The following is a 21,602-nucleotide window of genomic DNA, read 5'->3' on the forward strand; positions in this document are numbered from 1 at the left end:
AAAGGGGGGAAGGTAATTGCCTCTTACATCCAGTGTTTTAACACATGACTATTTGGCTTTCAAACACATATGTAAAGACCATATTGTGCACAAAAGTACGGAATGACTACGGTCAGCTTGCGTAGCAGGAGCTCTCATAGGTCAGTGACTTGATTCAGGAGTCAGGGTGAGGGTAGGGGACTTTACAGACTGTCAGTTCATCACTCCACCATTACTGAGGGAGAGAAGTTGAAGGAGGTTTTCACCTCACACTGCTGTTCTGTAAATTGTTAGTTTCTCAAAGAAAAGAGGAGCAGAGAAAAGGGGTGAAGACAACATGCTTATGCCTACAATCAGCATTTATACCTTGTGTTAGAACATAGAGAAGGAAAAAAAGTCCTCTGAATCCCCAGAAGGCAAGCAAATTATTATAATTAAATGTTTATATTTTAGCTGGGATTATTAGTATTAGAGTGATGAAATTTATTATATGATGTGGATGGTTTATTTTTAATGTGTTGATAAATTTTTAATGTATTAAAAGTGTCTTGGATAATTCATGTGCACAATATATTTATTCCTAGTTTATAGAATTTTAAAAGGACAGCAGCATACTAAAGGGGAATAGGCTGAGAATCAGAAGGCTATCAGATGCCCATTGTGATGGTGTCAGTCTGTGTTTCTTTAGACAACTCATTTAACAATTTTCAGGGTTTCTCTCTGGGTCTGTCTTCATCTGTACACGGAGGTTTTTGGATTAGCGTATCTCTCCGGACTCTTTTTGCTCAAATTCGATGACTCAGTCAGTTATTACTTTGTTTGCATCCAACCACCCACAGAACCCCCTGGGAACTCTGAGAGTGCAATCAATCAGCTAGCCAATAAATACTTATTGAGTGCCTACTAAGTGTGTGGCTCTTTTTGGACCAATAGGGAATACGATCTGGGTAGGAAGACAAGATATGTACACAAAGGAAGATAATAATCTGCAGCAGTAAAAGATAAGTGCCAAACAAATGGCCCAGCCAGAGGAATTGAGATGGCGGACTGCCATGCTTGACTGGTTAGACTAAAGCAGGAGGTAGAAAGGCATTTAATAGAATAAGGTTAGAGAAGTATATGAGAGCTCCCTAGTAGAATGCCTCTTTAATAGTCTGTTACCTGTAGTTTATGGCACTGTGGTCAAAAGAGAACTGGATTTGAAATTTTATTTATTTATTTATTTTTGCCAACAAAGCAAAGACGTTGGGAAGGGGCACCTGGGCACAGAGCTGCAGGGTGAGGGAACCCAGGAGGACTGCTCTGCCACGTGGCTTGCAGTCTCAGGGTTTATGGTAGTGGGGTTAGTTTCGGGCTTGTCTCTGGCCAGTCATCTTGCTTTGCCCATATTTGGTCTGACTCAGGGTCCTCCCTGGTAGCATGCACATCTTTCAGCCAAGATGGATTCCAACATGAGGGTTTCTGGGAGGTTAGCAGGACATATCCTCTCCTGCCTCCTCCTTTCTACCCCTCCTGGTTAGTTTTCCATGACAGCTCTGCATCCTTCATCGGGATCTCCTGTTACGAGACAACTCAGGCAAGTGGTTATCATTGGGCCTGGCCAAGGCAGGCAGTTTCAGTCAACGGTTCCCTAACAGTGTCAGCATTATGTGATATAACAAATTGATTCTAAATTAAGGTTTTTTAACCTTGGATTTGAAATTTTTAAACATCTGGCTTCTAATTGAGACTCTGCCACTTACTAACAGGATTACTTGTAGGAAGCCTAGAACTGGTAACTTTTTTTTTTAAAGAAATATGTGCATACTAACTCTGTATTACTATAGAAGGATTGGGTTAATGTGTGTTAAAAAGCCTGTCCTATAGTAGACACCCGGTAGATGTTCATTAAATCTGGAATCATTATCGGAAAATTTCAAACAAGGTTTCTGTGATTGTGGTAGACTGGAGAACGAAGATTAAGAGGGTTCAACTGACAGTGTTCAGGATTGGTCAGCTTTGCCAGGAGGCCAGGTAGGGGGAGGCTGCAGTCCAGGTGAGGAGTAGTGGGGGCCGCAGCTGAGTCAGGAAGAACAGGTTACAGAACAGTCGTGGGAGAAGCACTGGTGACTTGAATTCAAAGTTGGGACAACCAATTTTATCTGGGAATGAGTAGAGATGTCAGGCCTAGGTGACTGGGAATATGATGGTCCCACAATTAGAGATGTTAGGAGAATGAGCTGATTTGGTGGATTTCAGAAAAGCTTAATCTGGGGAAGTGAGCTTTATTTTGGAAATGCTGAGTTTTACTTGGTGATGAGTCATGCAAATTCACATGTCCTGCAAATAGTTTGAAATGTAAATGCATGGCATATTTAGCAATGAGTGGACCAGTTTGGATTGGAAGTGCATATTTGTTAGACAGCCTACTTCAAGCTAAATACAGTATTTAATTATCTTAATTGTTTTTTGAGGGATCTAGTTGTCTCCTGGGAAACAAAGATGGTTGTCCAAGAGAGGGAGTGTCACTTTTGGGTGTATACCCCATGTTCTGTCCTGTAGTAGAGGGAGATTCAAGTGAGTCCATGAAGTTTCTGTCTATGAAACAGACATTTTTTTTCTTGTCTTATTTTGAGTGTTGGAGATTGGGGTAAATATTTGAAGTGGCATTGTTTTATTGTTGCTTACATTTAATATGCCCCTCATACCTCAACCAAGGTTCATCATTGGCCTAACCTCCTCTGATATTCTGCTGACTTGGAAGTACGGCGATACTCAGAGAGAAGCTGGCATAATAGAGTCTGACACCATGTTTTCCTTGTCTTATAAAGCCATAACCAGGATATTGCCAAATAAATGGAGTTGTCACATAAGAGGTGGCGATAAGATTGCAGTACTGCAGAAATCCTGGGGGCAGAATAAAATGTCGTAAGCGTAACTATTTGGTGTTACGCTTCTTCCCCTTCCTTTTCAAAATTGTTTTGACCCATATTTTCAACTATTCTCTTCCCCAGACAGAATTAGGGAATGAATTAGGTGTTCAATTCTACTGCTTCCAAGTATACTTCTGTCTTATTTTCTGTCTGTTAGTTTTCTCAGGAGAATCAGGGTAGGTGTGCTCTCATGTAGGGCTTGAGTGGGAATAGGGTAATCGGGGTGATTGGGCTCAGACGCATCTTGGAGCAGAGAAATAGCTGTTCTTGACAGGTCGAGTGGGAAGTCCCATCTCTTCATCACCCAGTTTTTTACACCCTGCTCCCTAGATATCTTTGCTTTTATTTCTTTTCTTCCCAAACTGAAGAGTGCTCTTGGTGTTCAGTGGGTTGTGGCCTCTGAAGCTGGTGAGGCTTTTGTCTATGCTCAGGGGTAAGCCTACTATTAATACTGAAGCTTGGATGGATGTTTGTGTTGGGGATTCAAGGATTTCTCTTACTACAAAGCAGTAATTTTTTTGTGGAATGATTATTTTTTTCTTTCCCCTTTCTCTCCCCTCTCCCCTCCCTCGTTCCTCCTTTCTTTCCTTTCTTCATTTCTGCAAGCCTTGTTTACGGGTCTCCTTTGGTTTCATTTTAACCATGCATCCTTTTGGATTCCTCCAGCTGTACTTAGTCCATATCAGTCTGCATTGGTTCCTTTCCATCCCCCTCCCCATGAGGGAGGATGAGTAGGATTTATGAAAGGATAAAGACAGAGTCCTTGTTCTGAACAGGTCTTGATTTTCATAATCTCAAATCCAGTCTCTAGAAAATGCTCTCACTGGTAGAACACTTGTGTTTAGAACCTGTATATATTCTGAACGCTCATTAAATATGAGCTACTTATTGGAGAGTATTTTGTTTGAAAGGGTGCCTTTTTGCTTGATTAGCTTCTAAGGCTGTTCAGATCAGTCCATTCCACACTTGCCTGTTCTTGAGTCCGGCTTTCTGGGGTCATGCTTCCTTGTGGGTCATGCTGTGTTTCACGTTCCATATAACCACAGCTGGGTTGGTGGGTTGACAAAAGCAGTCACCTTTGGCTCTGTGTCTGGAGTGAGTATGTCCTGCCCTAAGACTCTTAATCACTGCTTTTTCTCCCTCATTTCACTGTAGTTTCTAAAGCCTGGGTAGGGACATGGAGGCTTTTGAATCTTCTTTGTTGTTTTTGATCTGTGTTATGAGTTCCAGGAACGTCTCTAGCCACCGTTCGGATCCTCTGGTGACTGTCCTGGTGACAGGACTTGTTAAACAGAATATGGAGCCATTAAGAGTAAAAAGATCCCAAAAAATCTATTTTAGTTATTTTTAGAATTAACATTAGTTCAAGGGGTGAGTGAAAAAATAGGGAAGATGGTGGGAGAGAGATTTGGGAAGTCTGTAAAGCATGTCGTGCCACCTCAGATGTTTCTAATTATTGATGCTTCTAAAACAGAATCTCCTGTCTACATATGCTGCTTGGTTATGTGGGAAGTGCCTCCTGGATGTATTTTAAGAAAAAAAAATGGGAAACTCATTGTTCCAGATTCTTGGGAATTCAATCTAAGATTGGAGGATAAAAGACACTGGGTGGGAGAGGCAAAGTGCGACCCTTGGAGACACTGTCATACTAGCTTGTGGCAGCTCCCTGTTGCTCTGTTGGGCTTTTTCCTAGTTTGAGGCCTGGGGAAAAAACAGTAGTCAGTAAAGATACTTGTTCACTGCCCATTGTCTTAGATCTCTCTCATCTAGGATTCTACTCTCACCCTTTACAATCTTATTTTGTCAGCCTATAAAAGTCAAGTCTGTCTCAAGCTTGAAATTGCCAGGTTCTTGCCTGGTGTGGGTATTAGAGGTCTGTATGTGAACTTGTAGAGAAGATCGGAGGGGAACCTGGCCTTGGGGCCTGTTAGCCATTAATCATTTTCCCCACTTCTTTGCCCTCTTAGACTGAGAGCCCATGTTTTCTGTGTATTTCTGAAGAAGATAGCTGTCCAGTCCTCCTCGCTTTCTGCCTTATTACCGAATCTTGTGGTGGTCTCTCCCTCTTCCTTGTCTCTAACTTATTTGCAAAGAAAGACATCAGCCCCGCATAGGTTCCCTGTGGTTCAGCCCCACAGAAGCAGATGCCTGTATAGCCGAGACATGAGATGAGCCATCTGATACGTTAGAAATTAGTATGGGAACCCTGTCAGCCAGAGCTCTCCATCTCAGCACTTTTGAGGAAGGCTGTCCTTGTCTTGAAGGTCCAGCCAATGTGGAAACAAAGCAGAGGCAGTTTCCCAGCATAAGATACTGGAGTCTTTGAGGGTCATGGGTGACAGAGGCCCTGGCTACATGCCTGATGTCTTGTTGGATCATGTTTGCACAGTGAATAGCCATGGGGTACATTTTGTGCTCAGCTTATGAAATTTGACCCACGGGGCCTTGAAGTTATTGTAGAGAAGTCTTGGGGAATGCGTGTATGTGTGTGCATGTATGCTCACACGTGAGATAGGTGCCTCTGCTAGAGATGATGTGACTGTTATAATTGAATTGAGCTGTTAACTATCTTCCAACCATTTCCTTTAGCCTTGACTCAAATATAGTGTAAAGGCATTTCTTTATGGGCTTACTTTATTCTGAATATGTGTCCACGCGTTTGTTTGCCTTAAGGAAATACTCTGCTTTGTAATCTCCATGGACATCTACTTCAGTGACTGATAAAATGTTGATGGTGTTTAAGTGGGAAATGTTTAGTTCAAATAGCTAGAGATCTATGAGCCAGAGCCATTGAGAGTTATCTGTTATCCTTACTCAGATGGAGAATGAAGTGTGTGTGTGTGTGTGTGTGTGTGTGTGTGTGTGTGTGTGTGTGTGTTCGTGTTCTCAAAGAATGTGTGAGACACTGTATGTGTGTATGTAGAGAAGATTACTCATGTAAGGAAAAGAATTAAGGATAATGGAAGGCAGGCTTCCCACTGTCAGAAGGGATGTATAAATGTGGAAAGGAAGAAAACTACATCAGCCCTGTAGTGTTGGAATGGGGTTTTAGTACCTTTGTGAACTCATGGTATGTTGGTTCAGGTTCTCCAAAAAACTGATGCCAAGACAGGATGAAACGGACAAGAGGTTAATTAGGGAAAATTGAGGGGAAATGGGAAGGGAGCTGGAGGAGGCTGTGAATGCCTAACCTCTGGAAAAGGGAGGGATGGAAGGTTGAATTGGAAAAACCTAAGCTGGGGCTGTGGGCAGTTGTAAGAGTTTCAGCAAAGGTGATAAGGAGTCCTCAAAGCCAAAGCTGCCTGTCAGAGGAGTCCCAGGTCTCTCAGCAATAGGCCTGCCTTAGTATTTCCACTGCACCCAGTCACTGGCTAGAAGCAGCTGGTGGGAAGCATAGCCTTGGCAGAAACAGTGATGGGTTTCAGAGCATAGCAGCTGGGCTGTCAGTCAATTATGTTTCCTGCAGTCAGAGATCCGAGAGGCACGTTTTCATGACTGCCACACATGGTTTTCGGTAGTTATAGATATAGAAATAAATGTATGGAGATAAAAATGTAAATGTGGACTACTTGGATAAATGACTAATTTCAGAGCTGCAGAAAACAGTGGAAGATAAGCCTGGAATGCATTGTGCCCGAAAGCAAGGAAGTGCTCAGAGAATGACAGGACACAGGAGCCAGCTTGACTTGGCTCCCACTGGCCAAATTGGGAAAAATTTCAGCATCAGAATTAAAAATGATGGTAGTGGATTATATGACCCTTTAAATAAAATATTTCATGGCCGTATACCTATACAAATCAATAAATGAATAACTTGGGAGTTTGATGAAAATTACATAGTTCAAAGTGTCTCTTTTCAGTATCTATTATAAAAAGGAAGAAAGTAACTTTACAGTGGAGAAGCCTGGTAGACACTGCCTGAATCACGTGATCAAAATGAACATTATCTGTAAATTACACATCATTTCAAAGGAAGCCATGGGAACAGCACAGCATCACTTCTGTGACATTCCTGCCGAAGATACATAACTTGCCTCTGATCATAGAGACATCAGACAGGCCAAAATTACTGGCCTATACTCTTGAAAAGTTTCAAGGTCGTGGTAGACTAATCATGGTAGACCGTTCCAGGCGGAGGAGACAGGACAACAAAATGCAACACCTGATTCTGAGCTAGATTTGGTTTCCCCTAAGTTCTCTATTGGGACAGTTGGCAACATTTGAGTAGGGTTGTGGGTTAGATGGCAGTACTGTGTCCGTACTGATATCCTGCCTCAAGTCTATTTTCTGATTATGTCGGAAGATGTCCTGGTTTGTAGGAAATGCACACTAAAGGTTTTGGGGATGGTGGTATAACAGGTCATTTACCCTCAAACGAATCAAAGGTTGGCATGTTCTTTGTTACTGTATGTGCAGTTTTTCTGTAAGATTGTTTTAAAACTACCCCCTCCCCTCCTCTCCCACACTTTTAAGTGATCTAGGTAATTTTAATCAGTTATCTGATCTATCCATGTATTGATTATTACTTCCAATCTTGGGTTTGGGGCGTAGGGATGGGGAAGGCAGGCAAAAGGTATGATCAGATAATTACAGCCTACTGTGACTGAAATCTACGTTAATCCTATTCTCATATATGGGCACAGAACACCTTTTCTCCAGGTTGGCAGAGTATACTACCCCATGGTTTCAAAGGTATCTTATGAGAAAGCATGAACTTTTTGCAACCTGCTTGCTATGGAAATGAGTGGGCGGGGAGGATGTCAACTACTTGGAGATCTTTTGAGAAAGCTTACAAAGTCCCACGTTGCTTGTGTTTTTATCAGGAACATCTGATCTTGACTAGTGGAAACAGTTCACTTCTCATATAACCTAAAATTCTCCTTGAGTTTGAAGAAGCATTTGAATCCCAGCACTAATTCTCTTTGTGTTTCTAGCTGATACAGAGAGAGATGATTTCCTGTTAGACCTCCACTCCAAGGCTGTTAGGTCGGTCCCTTTTTGTACGCTGATTGTGAATTATCCATTCAAGCCAGACATGTATAATTAGAGTAGAATTACTGATACACTCAAGAAAGCAGAACTTATAAATTTATCTAAAGCAGCATAATGTCATGGCACATAATTTAATGTTCTCTTTTCTTACTGGGCAACTAATGAATACACTGGTGTTGAGTTCTGAGCCATCTTTGGCCGGGGGAGATCTCCTGACCTTTCATTAGTGGCCAAAAGAAATGAATGAGAGAGTCAAGTACATGGATCTAGGCTAATTCCATTTTAGTTGTCTCCCTTTCATTCTCTCTCTTTTTTTAAAATTTATTTTATTTTTGGCTGCATTGGGTCTTTGTTGCTGTGCGCGGGCTTTCTCTAGTTGTGGCGAGCGGGAGCTTCTCTTGCTGCGGAGCACGGACTCTAGGCACGTGGGCTTCAGTAGTTGTGGCACGTGGGCTCAGTAGTTGTGGCTTGCGGGCTCTAGAGTGTAGGTTCAGTAGTTGTGGCACACGGGCTTAGTTGCTCCACGGCATGTGGGATCTTCCCGGACCAGGGCTTGAATCCGTGTCCCCTGCATTGGCAGGAGGATTCTTAACCACTGTGCCACCAGGGAAGCCCCCTTTCATCCTCTTTAAATACAAGTGTTAGATAATGGAGAGGAGAATAACAAAAGCTGGGAAGGCATGTAGAAAGCTTTTGTCCTTAATTCTATGCTGGGCAAGCTTGGCTAATAAATGCTTAGGATCAGAAATAATGTTCCAGTGCTGTATTTCCAAAATGATCAGATGTTTTTCTCATACTTGGGTACAGAGCAAGAAAGACACGGCCCTTGCCCTCTTAGACTTCGTAATTTCAAATTGGAAGATAGATGATGAATTAATTGTAATATGCTGTGATGTCACAGGGGAGCATGCACCAAGAAGAAAATACATGTGGTGTGATTCTCACATGCCTGGCTCATAGGAGGGGCCCCATAATAATGTCTGTCATTGTTTCCTGTGTTTTTACTCTCCATGCTGCTGAGTACTAGCATCGCAACCATTCTTCCAGGAGAAGTCTGTATTTAGGGAAAAGAAGCTAAGGGAATATGGCTCACACTGAAGCTTGGGAGGGAAGGTGGTGGGCAGGTTGTGGAGTGTAGAATCTGCGGCTCTAACTGGTTTGTAGACATTTGCTGGCAGGATCCGGAGGGCGAGAACCCTGCAGGAGAGGGAAGGGTTGTGCCCTTGGTTCTCTGCTGGCCACACAGGAACTCAGTTCAATACTGTGTGGCTTCCCTGGTGGCGCAGTGGTTGAGAGTCCGCCTGCCGATGCAGGGGACATGGGTTCGTGCCCTGGTCCAGGAAGATCCCACATGCCGCGGAGCAGCTGGGCCCGTGAGCCATGGCCGCTGAGCCTGCGCGTCCGGAGCCTGTGCTGCACAACGGGAGAGGCCACAACAGTGAGAGGCCCGCATACTGCAAAAAAAAAAAAAAAAATACTGTGAATTGACTGGAGCAGAATTAACCAGGGTGGATCGTTAAACATTTGTGCTATTTTGCTTAGTATTCTCTAGCTTTTCATATAGAAGCTTATTTGTGTGAATTCTCCCTCTTCTGCCCTGTCATTCCAACTTTCTCCTCCAGACCCCACGTGTTGACTGTAAAATGTCAGTGCACCGTTATTCCAAAGGCAGTAGTACCAAACGTGTCTTTGTTCTTCTGGCATTTGCAATCACTAAGCCATCTCAACCTGTCACAGGTGGGCTCATCCCCATCTTCTTTCTGACCTCTTGGTGGGCGGAGCCTCTCTCCTGCCCTTTCAGGCCTTTGGTGACACCCTTAGTTAAATTCTCCCCATACAGCATCATCTGCAGCTGCTGATTTGGGGCTGCTGGCATTCTCCACACTGCCAAACCCAGCTCTGTGATAATGACAGCGTTTGCCAGCACGCTTATGCAGTGACTCAGGAGACAGGGTGGCCAGCAAAGCAGCCTCTTTGTGGGAGTGGATTTTGAGAAGTGCTAATTCCGTGGCAGTTTGGAGATATTAATATCGTGCTGGCAGTAGATAAGCAGGCAGCAGAGGGGCACATAATGAGAATCAGCCACAGCATCTTTTCCTCCTTTATCTACCCGCACATATCCCCGCTCCCCTTTTTTAAAGTAAATCCCTGGGTTTTGATGAAGAGAACCTTTAAGTGGCTTAAACATGCCTATAGACCGCTTAGCCTGGCTCACTGCATCCCCGCAGTCTGAGAGTCTAAGAACCACTAGAGTTAACTGCATTCCCCAGTGACACTAAATCGTAGCATATGGTACAGTAGCCTATTGCTTACCGTCCCTCCTCCCTAAAGGGCAGCTCACCAGATGGTCTGAGTGGGGCCTTTGGTGTAATTACGACAGACACAAAGAAAGACATAACCGCCGCTCTCCCCCAGTGATATTATGCCTCTTGTTTTGCAGTACTTGGCTACAGGTAACTTGAAAATTTGTTTTCGCAGTTTCATTTCTGCCCATCAAAGATCCTTTTCCACTTTGGGGCGGGGGGAACCATGGAAATCGCTTCGTTAGTTGTCTGAGCGCCATTTCCAGTGTACTCTTCTGAGTAGACGGAAGCCACTCACAGTGGCCCCACTTTCTTATTCTAGTGAAGAAAAGATTCAGCACGTTGGAGAAATTTTTTTGAAGCAGGATTCTAATCTGAATATCCTGTGGTCCTAAAAAGACTGTTGGGAGTATTGTTCCAAAGCTGGTCAACACAAGGTTTATACTTTTTGCTTTGTTTCCAGGACTCGTGCAATTTTTTAAAAAGATCTTTCATTCCACCCCAATGCCTGCCCCCCCACCCAATTCCTTCCTAGCCTCACCTCCTCCAAGCCCCCTTTGGGTTCAGGGGAGAGCCAGTGTTTTGGGAGTTCTGATGAGAAGAGACACACTTTGAGTGTTACGTGAAACCAGTGTTCCCAACATTGCCAAACTGGAACACGGTATTTTCTAGTTCCAGTATAGGCTAGAAAGGAGATTTTGAGAAATTTAGGTCATGCTTTTATGTGCTTTGTTTTTTTTTTATCTGCGTGCCTGATATTTTAGAGCAGACTTTTCTTGAGGGTAGTGGCTTGTTTATAACATTCTGTAAATAGCCCTGCGTAATGTGGGCTTTTTACAGATATTTTCTGCCAGGTTTTATGTATGGATTGATATAGCATCTGACTGTACTAACCAGAAAAATGCTGAGCCAGGGGACTTGGTTATTCCTCCTTTTTATTTGGATTTCTAGCTTAGCAACTCATTGGGCTTGAAATCCTTGGCTTCTCCCTCCCTCTGCCAGGATGCGTTAAGACCTCCAGGTGCTAACTTATTATTGCTGTTGACTGAGCCCCACATGCACCTCGAGTGCTCACTGACCTATCTTTTCTGTTGCAGAAACATTGCCGAGGCCCTTGTCAGCAAAGGTCTGGCCACGGTGATCAGATACCGGCAGGATGACGATCAGCGGTCCTCTCACTATGATGAACTGCTCGCCGCCGAGGCCAGGTGAGATGCATAATTTAAATTAAAGTGAACGCCTTGGGTCCCAGGGCCCCACTTCTTTCTTTCCCGCTGTCCTGCCCATCCCTGAGCAGAATGCGACAGAAAACAACATGCTGAGAAAGCTTGTATTCTTTTATTATTCCAGCTTTTCCCCATCAAAAGAAAAGGGACCTCACTTCAAACTCGCAGTCTAACCTTGGTTAAACACTCTTGGGCCTGTATATTTTTAAATCTGCAAAATTTAGGCATATATTGTATATGATCTTCCTAGTAGATGCTGTAAAATGAACGACAGATGAGAAACTTCTACGTGGAATATTTTTATCTCCACCATCTTTTCCTTCCCTGGGACAAACAGTGGAGCCCTGCTTACTGTGCAGGACGTTTGCCTCGGGTTCTTCCCTCCAGAGGCCTCTGCTGCCCGGCCCCTCCCATTTGTCACCTCTAGACCTTTTGTCATGTACAAAGGAAATGAAAACATTTATTAGGAAATGAGTTTGCGTTTCACACTTCTGACAGCTGGCAGGAGAGCGTTTGTGAGAAGCCCTGTGACATTTTCCTTTTGTCCTTCATCCCCATGGCTGGTTGCCCCAAGGACATGCGTGCTGCTCAGCAGTATTTCTTACCAGGAGTTCCTCAAGGCTCTTTCTCACGGGGCCTTCTGTCACTGGGCAGTGCTGGGAACCAAGCGATTCCTCCAGCCTTCCCAGGAAACAGAGCCAGAACTCGGTGATGATCGCTGTTCTGACTCGGAGAGCTTAGCGGACTGCTGGGCTCAACCAAAATGTATCCATTGTTTCAAAGTGATTGCAGGCGTTTGCCTCACGCAGACGTTTTTCTGTGACCTAGGACTTAGTTTGTTCTAGAAGTTTGGTAATTGCCAGCTTATGCTCCACGGTTAGAGGAGGAATGGGTTTGAGCACATGCTGTCTGTACTTTAGACTTTGTCATTGAGATCACTTCTCTTGCTCTTTGGCCCAGACCGTTGCCCTGATATGTGACATTTACCTCTAACATCATGTCACATCCTGATGGATAGGGCATCTGTAGAATGTCACACAGAATGTCAGCTAAGAAAGCAGTCTGTCAGGTTGCTGTGGCTTTTTGGATTCTTTCCTGTTTGCTTTTCCCAGTAGGACCTAAGTCTTCAGCACAAAGTTCAGTACTTTGGTTGCTTGAGGCTCATTCATGTCTAGTGTAAAATAATATGATGTATAGTCCATAACTGGTGTTTCTCTTCAATCCTTTCTCACTTCCTTATTCTTTTCTCCCTGCCTATATTATCACTAAGTCAACTGGGCTGAAAGAACCCATAGTGGGAAATGTGGCTTCACATCTGTGACTACTATTTGATGATCTTGGTATTCTAGGAAATGGGCAATGATTAGACTGTTCTTTAGGTGGGATTTGGGGGGTGGGGGGTGGGGAGGTTCGTTCTGGGCATGCTCAGTCTGATCTGGTGGCAACTTGGGGAAGCGGTTATGTATTCCCAGTGTAGCAGGAGCACTTAGCAATACAGTGGGATCTAGAGTCCCATTTTCTGCCCTGGGTTCACTCTGCCACTGGTGAATGTTTAACTCTGATAGGCAGGTAAGCGTGAAAATAATTTGCCTAGCTGCTCTGGAAAGTGAGGCCACACGAGGCTCTCTTATTATGCTGTTGTGCTACAGTGTTTAACGAGGAGGCAGAGATAGGTGACATTTTTTAGGTTTTAAAAAGAAAACAGCCTTTTTAGTCTGGTACTCATTTGGAGCTGATAGAATGTAACAAGACACTTGCCTGTTAAAGCAGTGAGTTGCCTAGAGATAATTGTGTCGAGCCACTGCTTTCAGACGGATGGTGGAAAAACTGGCTCCAAAGTCATTGCACTGCTGCAGGTAGAGTAAACGGAGAGAAATTAAGCACTTCCCCTGGCCAGTGAGTCATTGCGCCATTGCCATGAGGCAGTACACATCTTAGAAAGCTTTCGGAGAAGTGGCCCGCGTGGCCTGCGAATGAGTCCTCCTTGGGAGCGGTGCTGTCCACAAGCCCGATGCCAACCCCAGCGAGAAAGACCAGAACATCTGCCAGATACGAATGGTGGCCTTATAGCCATTGAAGACTATTTGCAGTGCAGAATGCACCCCCATTTTTGGGAAAATGATAGTTGACCTCACTGCAAGAGCACCTCTTCTCTGACACTGCTTTATTTTAGGTCGCCTTCGGTTTGAAGCACTCTGGCCCCTATGAGACATTCCCTGTGGTTTTTTAAAAAAATTATTTATGTATGTATATATATATATACGTATGGCTGCGTTGGGTCTTCGTTGCTGCGCTCAGGCTTTCTCTAGTTGCGGCAAGCAGGGGCTTCTCTTGCTGCGGAGCACGGACTCTAGGTGCGCGGGCTTCAGTAGTTGTGGCATGTGGGCTCAGTAGTTGTGGCTTGCAGGCTCTAGAGCGCAGCCTCAGTAGTTGTGGCACACGGGCTTAGTTGCTCCACGGCATGTGGGATCTTCCCGGATCAATGTGTGTCCCCTGCGTTGGCAGGCAGATTCTTAACCACTGCGCCACCAGGGAAGCCTTCCCTGTGTTTTTACATGCTGCTTCTGCCCCTTATCCTACCTGTCCAGTGAATATGATCTGAGTTTAGGGTTGTTTTCCTCTAGATGGATGAGCTATATTTTTTTCCAGTCGACCCTGTAATTATTACGCCCCTGTCCATGCGGTCCCTCCACCTCCCAGCCGAGTGCCCTCTGCAGATCTCATTAGCAAGTTGTTTACTCCTTTCCTTGGCCCTGAATAGAAGCCCTAAACAAGAATGGCTTTGCTGTTGACCCCAAGTCTTTCACCGCTTGTACTGTCACTTAACTGTCTTTTGTTTATCATCCTTCAGCCACTTTTTAAACTCCAGTGATTGTGTACTGAACCAAACCAATTTGAATTAATTTCCCAAGTAAAATTTCTTGAGGTGCTGCATCTAATGCTTTAGCAAAGGCCAAATTAATAACATCTGCTGTGTTCCTGGCAAGTCACTCATCCTGGAACTCTTTTGGTCAGTGATAAGTGGGTGAACGTAACATGGCAAGGCCAGCATCCGCTTGAGTCCCTGCCCACAGGGATGGCGATTCCAAGAGACTTCTTTGTCTCTGTCCCCTGGATGCCTGTTGTTCTCTCTGGTTATCACTAGTGATCTCGGCCGTGGTGCCCAGTGCCCTGCCATTGACTTTGCTTTCCGGAGCACTGCTTGGCCATTAATCCTTTAAGAGAACGTTGTAAGCTTTGGGGAAAGGGCAGCCTGTGAACTCTGTCTTTTCGGGTCAGCCAGCTGCCTGCGTGGGAGTTGATGAGCTTTCTCAGGGCTCTGCAGCTGCTGCTTCCTCTGCAAGGGGGTATGATCTGCCAACCTTTCTCAGATCATCTGATGGGAGCTCAGGGAATGACGTGTTAGGCGTGCGTTGGGAGACCGGGTGAGACAGAAGAGGAAGACGAATGCCAGTTTGCAGCTGCCTATGCTTTCAGGCGTATCCACCTGCCCACCAGAAAGGAGCTCATCATACCCCCTCAGCAGCTCTGTTTCGTGTGCCTGACCCTTCTCAGTGCCTTCATTCAGATGCCTGTCTGCTTTTGGGAAACCCTCTACATGCCTCAAACACATGGCGCATCTAGAGGAAGCCACATCTTTCTTGTTTAAAGGATAAATGAACCCCTAATTCCCGACAGGCGGCCTTCCTTTCTAGTTCACTTGTCTATCATCAGCTGCCTCTTCCCTCCTTACCTTGTGTCCTGGCAAAATAAAGCGATGGCACTTTTGTGTGTATTTTTGAGCCTTGCTTCTCTGTGGGCTCCATTGAAAAGCCCTTGCTTGTGTCCCAGTCTTCTGAGAGCTCCAGTGTGTCCTCCATATTCGTAGTAAAAAGAACTTAGGTACAGCTGGACCACACTTTCTGATGACACTCCTGAACTTGGTATCCCCCTTTTAGGGGCATCATGTGGACTCCTTTGGCAGTATGTCACATTTCTTTTCTGCACCGTTCTAATTTTTCACCCCCATATTGACTTCCCAACATTTCCCATTCTTGTTTGACTTCAGTGTTTCTCAGCCAGCGGGCCGGCTGCTTTGTCTGTCTTGATGAGTGTTCTAAGCTTAAGGCGGGGCTTTGACTCCTACAGAGAATCTCATATTCTTCTGAGGTATTTCCAAGATCCTGAGCCATTATGGGGACCCTTCTTATTTTCTACGGTATTACACAGTCTCTCAAACTCTGTGTATTTGATATAACACATCCTGTTTGATTTTAAACAGTACAGAATGTGAATTCCCCTAGCATTCTACAGGTCTTCCTGGTGGGCTTTTGTTGAGCTCATTATAGACACTAAAGATAAGCTGGTAATGCTTGGAATCAAAGCCTGGCTGTGTGCCCTGTTTCCCTTGGACATCCCGACCTGTAGGATATCATCTGTCTGCATTCACCTAAAGCTACTTTATATTAAAATGTAATATTTGAAGGTTTCCTAGAAACCATTAGTCTGTGATTCATTGCAGGAAAATACAGGCGTTGTTAGTTCAGAAGTTGGGCTTTATTCCTTTAAGGTACCCTTTAATTCTAAGATTTTGTGATTTCAAGATAGAATGTATATATTCAGAAAAGAAATTTATGCCCCGGCTAGACAGTGGGAAAGCAGTTGTATTGAACAACCTAGGGTCTGAGCAGATTTAAATGAATCTAGATTCATTCTGGACGTACAGAATGAGGTTAGGGTTATCTCAGGAGAAGAGAAAAGGGCAGGCTGTGTCTTTTCCTGTGTGTTCTCTTTCTTGCCACGCACACTGCAGATTAAGGAAACTGTGGTGTTGTCCTCCCTCTTGGAGAGGCAAGCGTGAGCCTGCCCTGGCTCAGCTCTGCCTGCGCTCCGAGTCCTCCCTGACCCTGCAGGGACCTCCTGTTTCTGATTGAGTGAACCTTGCAACTTCCCTTTTCTTTAAAAACAAAAACAACTAGTGCTCCTGTCTGCTGACTTTTGCATCTCCAATCTCCAAACCCTGTAAACGCCAGCCCTTCATTAAAATCCTATCAGATTTCTTTTGCTTTTACCCAACTTGGTTGACAGCGCCCTCCCTATTGTAGAATTCTCTCTGCTTGTACCTCTAGGAAATCTGTGTTGGCATTTCCATCACAGACTTTGATCAGAAGGCTATAAACTTGTTGGTAACTCTTCCCTAGGCCAGTACCTGTAGTCATTATTAAGAGGGAAACTGTTTCAAGTACAAACCTCTCTTGTTGTTGCAGTTACTGGGTCTGCATTGGGCTTACTGACTTCCATGCTCTGGTAGCAGTGAACTGTAAATGTATTTTGCATTTTTATAATACCACTGGGAGAGAGGTATGCTTGATTTCCCACTCCTGATTGAGCCAGAGCAGCTCCACTTTTTTTTTTTTTCGGAATTTTCCCACAATATTTTAATAGGTGGAGGAAAAAAATGACTTGTGCATAAAAAAACACAAAACTTTTTTTTATAGGGTCTTTCCTATCCGTGCCTTCAACTTAACTGGCATTTACAATGCTGTTTATGAATGAAACGTGAAGACTTACCAGCATTTTTTTTGCTCTCTGTTGCTTTAATTGGAAGAGGTCAGCATTACTGGCTTGACACTGTTCTGACTTGTGAAATGCCTTGGTATGAAGCAGGTTTCATCTTCCTACCAATCCGGTGACAAAACTGGTGTTGAGGTTGGGTCTGTGTTTTGAAAATTTGAAACTAATATATCCTATCACAATGTATAGACCAGTTAGAATTAACCAGTTCTCCAAGAAAACAAATCATTCCTCTAATGGGAACAGTTGTTCAAGGCTGGTTTTCTCTTGCACGTGATGGCTTTGCATTCATTCCTTTTCATTCCAGTTCTCTTTAGTGCACCCTGGGTCCCAGGTGGTGAAGAAAAAAGACAACAGACTCAGGCCTTACAAAGCATGCAGTCTCAGAGGGACACACGCTGAATAACTTGAATAGGGCCTCTGGGTGTTGCTATTTTTCCTATTCTCTTTTCTTACCTGTTTTCTCAGCCCCTCCTCTTTTTCTCCCTCTGCATCATGAACACTGCCTGCCTTATATCTTTTTTATTCCATCTCTTCACTTCTATTAAATTTTCCCATGAGGGCATCTCCCTGAAATTCATCTCTTCCATCCAGCCTCTGTTCTTCTCAATAGTTTAATGGTACAGCTTTAATAAACCAAGATTTCTCACTTTCAATCTAATGACCTGAACCAAGTGAAAATTCTCTTTGCATAAAACTAGATCCTACTGAATACTGTTAAAAACAGAGCTTTGATTTGAAGTTTTTCTCTTTCCTTCACTGTTGAATTCCTGTAGCGCCAGAGTGCGGTTGGATTTTTGTAGGCCAGGCATTATAGAAAGCTGGAGTTGGGTGAATTATCTGCTGCCCTCTTCACCCGGCTGTGTTACATCATGCTGGTACAAATGGGAGGCCAGCATGAGAAAGGAGCCTGGTCTTTCTGTTCAGTATCCTAATGGCTTCTTTTCTTCCTTAACCCTAGAAGTGCACTCCCCGCTAGATTTGGGGCTTGCCCTTGCCCTTGCCCTGGTGGCACGGCCAGAGGTTGCTAATGAGATTCAGCACGTGTCAGTGTTGGGGGGCGTTTCACTGTTGGGGAGTAGGGTACATCAGCTCCTGCAAGTGGATGTGATAACAGGAAAATGCATTAAAAGAGCTGGTGTGGGGAAGTGATTTGACGATACAGCTGAATGTGGGGAAATTTAGCTTTTCCCTTTCTTCAGAAGAGATGATGCACTCAACATCCAAATAGCAGTAATCAATCTGCATTTAAGGCAGCACAAATGGCCACTTCTGGAGAGCTGTATAATATCTCCATTTCCAAATAGTTTTCTCTTTCAGGATATTAAGAGGCTCTGTTCACTCTTCATCCTGTCTTTCCTCCCCACTCCCAGTTCCATCTGATACAACTCAAACTGTGAGGCTCGTCTTGATGACTACTGTGAGGGGTTTGGGGTAAAGTCAGAAGCCATTAGCTTTAGCTCCTGTGTTGTACACAAGATGTGGGTAGCTCTATAGGTCATGGTCAAATAATGAACTCACAATAAGAAGTCCTCCTTGCCCAGTCTTTCCTGTAATTATTAATCTGCACTCGTTGTGTTCTTTCAGAGGAAGTTGTTCTAGACTAACCTTCCTAATTAACTTGGTCCCCCCTCTCCACCCAGCTGTGACCGTTTGTCCACAGCACCTTGTCTGTTCTCTACCAGCTCACTGTTCTCGGCTAAAAGGCTCTAGTTCCTCTCACACAAGCCCTAAGTATTTGAGGTTTCAAAATATTTCCAACGTATTTCAAAATACATTTGAAGATTATCATACTGGGAACATAATTTTAATCCCAAATAAGTTATAACAATAAAGTGATAACATTTGACCCTTGACATTTTTGAATGTCTCATAACTTGACTCCCTAAACCACTGGTACCCATAGGATGGTCCTCAGACCAACAACGTCATTTTCACCTGGGAACTTGTTAGACATGTGAGTCCTCAGGTGTCCCCACATCTCCGCTGCCCCAGACCTACCGAATCAGAAACTGGGGTTGAATTCCAGCAGTCTCTTTTCCTGCGTCCTTCAGGTTGTTCTAATGCGCATGAAAATTTGAGAACCACTGCCCTAAACAGTTCTTTACCACTGTTTTGTTTTGTTTTTGTTTTTTAAGAAAAAATCAAAATGTGTGTCCTTTTTACGGCACATTAGTAATTTAATAGTTGGAATTGTAACCATGTGTAAAAGGTAATAGAGACTAAGGCATGGAATGGATAAGCTTTAGATCCCTTTGGATTTCTGTCCTAGCTATGCCTTCCCTGCCAGCCATACTTGTTCCTCACCCAGCCCATTGAATAGTTCTGTATTCCTTCCCTGTGACTCCTCTTTCCCCTTCCTCATACCCTGCGTTCATGGCTTTTGAACTGAATTCCTTCTGAGTAGCCTCTACCATCTTAAGGGTTTCTGTGCTTGCTTGATTTGCCTCATCTGCGGTGTCAGGGGGCTGAGTGGGTCGGAGAGCTGAGTGTCTATCACAGATATCCCTATCCTACTTGGAAGTCTCTCCAGAGGACTGTAGTTCAAATAATTAATCACCGATACATCAGTGCACAGAATTTTATAGCTACTTGTGAAGGGGAAGTCTCCTTCGTAGCTTCCTTTCATTTGTAAGACTCTTAGCATCTACATTTCTTGTAAACTCCCTCATGCATATGTTATCTCCTCAGCTGCCCCTGACTCCCCTCCTCCAGCTCTGGGCCTGGAAGTTGAGAAGGCTTACTTCCCATGCCTCTTGCTTCTGCATCAAGTTCAGAGAGCCAGATCTCAAGTGGATGGCAGTGAATCTTTTCCAGCAGGTCCCTGTAAGTGTACTCACATCGGAAAAACCATTTTTCCCAGCAGTAAGCCTGTTGCGTCTTTTGACTGAGGAAAAAGCATTAAAATGTTCTCTAATTTATTCATTTTACAGTAACAAACATCAGGTGCATTGGGGGAGAAAACAAAAATGTGTGGTCTAGTGGGGTTTTGGATGAGCTAGTAAATAATTGCAAGTATAATTATAAGCATGGAGATACCAGTGGGTACCTGGGAAGGAGCACCTAAATCAACGGGTTTATCCACAAATAGAGTCCACGAGGCAAGGCGTGTTCTGTCTGGGTTCTGTCTGGGTTGCCTTGGGAAAGGGAGATGGGAAACAGGAATAGTGCTTTGCTGACCTATGACACAGCCATTCCACTTCTATGAATTTATTCTAAGGAATAATTAGGGAGGTGCCTGACAGTTTAAGAGTTATTCCTTTGGCATTATTTATAGTACCGGAAGTATTATACTGGACTATTAACATTCACATAAATATCTAGCAGTAGGCAATTGATTAAATTATGGAATGTGCATCCATATTATGGACTTATGTGCAGTTATTCAAAATGATGTGATAAAACTAATAACACAAGGAAGTGTTCATTTAGTTATTGTTTCTGGGGGAAAAATCAATCGCCAGACTTTTCCCACAATTTAAGTGGGTGGGTATGTGTATATAAACACTTAGAAATTTTGTTAATGATGCTTTTATCTTGGAATTGAATTACGCATCGTTCTTTCTCCTACTTTTTCTCTGGCTCTGTGTTCCTGTATTGTCTCTGTGATCAAGACATGAAAAAATTTGGGACTTCCCTGATGGTCCAGTGGTTAAGACTCCGCGCTTCCACTGCAGGGGATGTGGGTTTGATCCTGGTTGGGGAGCTAAGTTCCTGAATTCTGCGTGGCACAGCCAAAAAATAAAAATAAATAAAAAGATATGAAAAAATTATAAAACCAGTGTCATTGAGGCAATTTTGAGTTGTCATTGCCTCTCATCTCATCTCACCTTTCTGCAGCCTTGTCCTCTCAAGAAGACTTTATTTATTTTTTATAAATTTATTTATTTATGGCTGCGTTGGGTCTTCGTTGCTGCACGCGGGCTTTCCTCTGGTTGCGGCGAGCGGGGGCTACTCTTCGTTGAGGTGCCCGGGCTTCTCATTGCGGTGGCTTCTCTTGTTGCAAAGCATAGGCTCTAGGCGCACGGGCTTCAGTAGTGGTGGCACATGGGCTCAGCAGTTGTGGCTCTCAGGCTCTAAAGCACAGGCTCAGTAGTTGTGGCACACGGGCTTAGTTGCTCCGCGGCATGTGGGATCTTCCCAGACCAGGGCTCGAACCCATGTCTCCTGCATTGGCAGGTGGATTCTTAACCACTGCGCCACCAGGGAAGCCCCTCAAGAAGACTTTAGACTGACACTGACCATTTCTACCTGCTCTAGTAGTCCTTTGGTCCTAAACTGGGACAGCGTGGTCTGCTTGTGTTTCCCATGAATCTAATATTGGGCTACCTCTTCTCTGGTGATTCTCTGCCGCAGAGCTCAGTTTTTCCCCCTCTCTTAACCTGAGCACAGCAGATCAGATGTCACACCTGGTGGAATAGCAGTGCGCCTTCGTTTCTTCTTATATTAGTTTTCGATGAGGTGGCCCAGAGTTCCTTGTTATTTGCTCCGCTGCCTCATAATACCTCCCGACTCATTAGTTCACCGACTTCCCGTTGACCACAGGACTCACTTTCCTCCTTTCCGTCTCTGTACTCTCCATCTTTTCTGTCTTATCAGTAATTCTGGTTTCGTTGAAAATGCAGCTGCATAAGGTC

General features: G+C 44.2%; 1 protein-coding gene across 1 annotated transcript in view; it reads left to right on the forward strand.

Moving 5' to 3' along the window:
- The window catches only part of SND1 (staphylococcal nuclease and tudor domain containing 1), a 424,779-nt gene that overhangs the window by 226,011 nt on the left and 177,166 nt on the right, over positions 1-21,602 (forward strand). Inside the window, exon 13 of the mRNA XM_060108309.1 lies at positions 11,284-11,394. Within this exon, the coding sequence (XP_059964292.1) occupies positions 11,284-11,394 (111 nt within the window). The remainder of the gene's footprint in view (positions 1-11,283; positions 11,395-21,602) is intronic.

This window comes from Mesoplodon densirostris, chromosome 9 (genome assembly GCF_025265405.1).
Source record: "Mesoplodon densirostris isolate mMesDen1 chromosome 9, mMesDen1 primary haplotype, whole genome shotgun sequence".
NCBI lineage: Eukaryota > Metazoa > Chordata > Mammalia > Artiodactyla > Ziphiidae > Mesoplodon > Mesoplodon densirostris.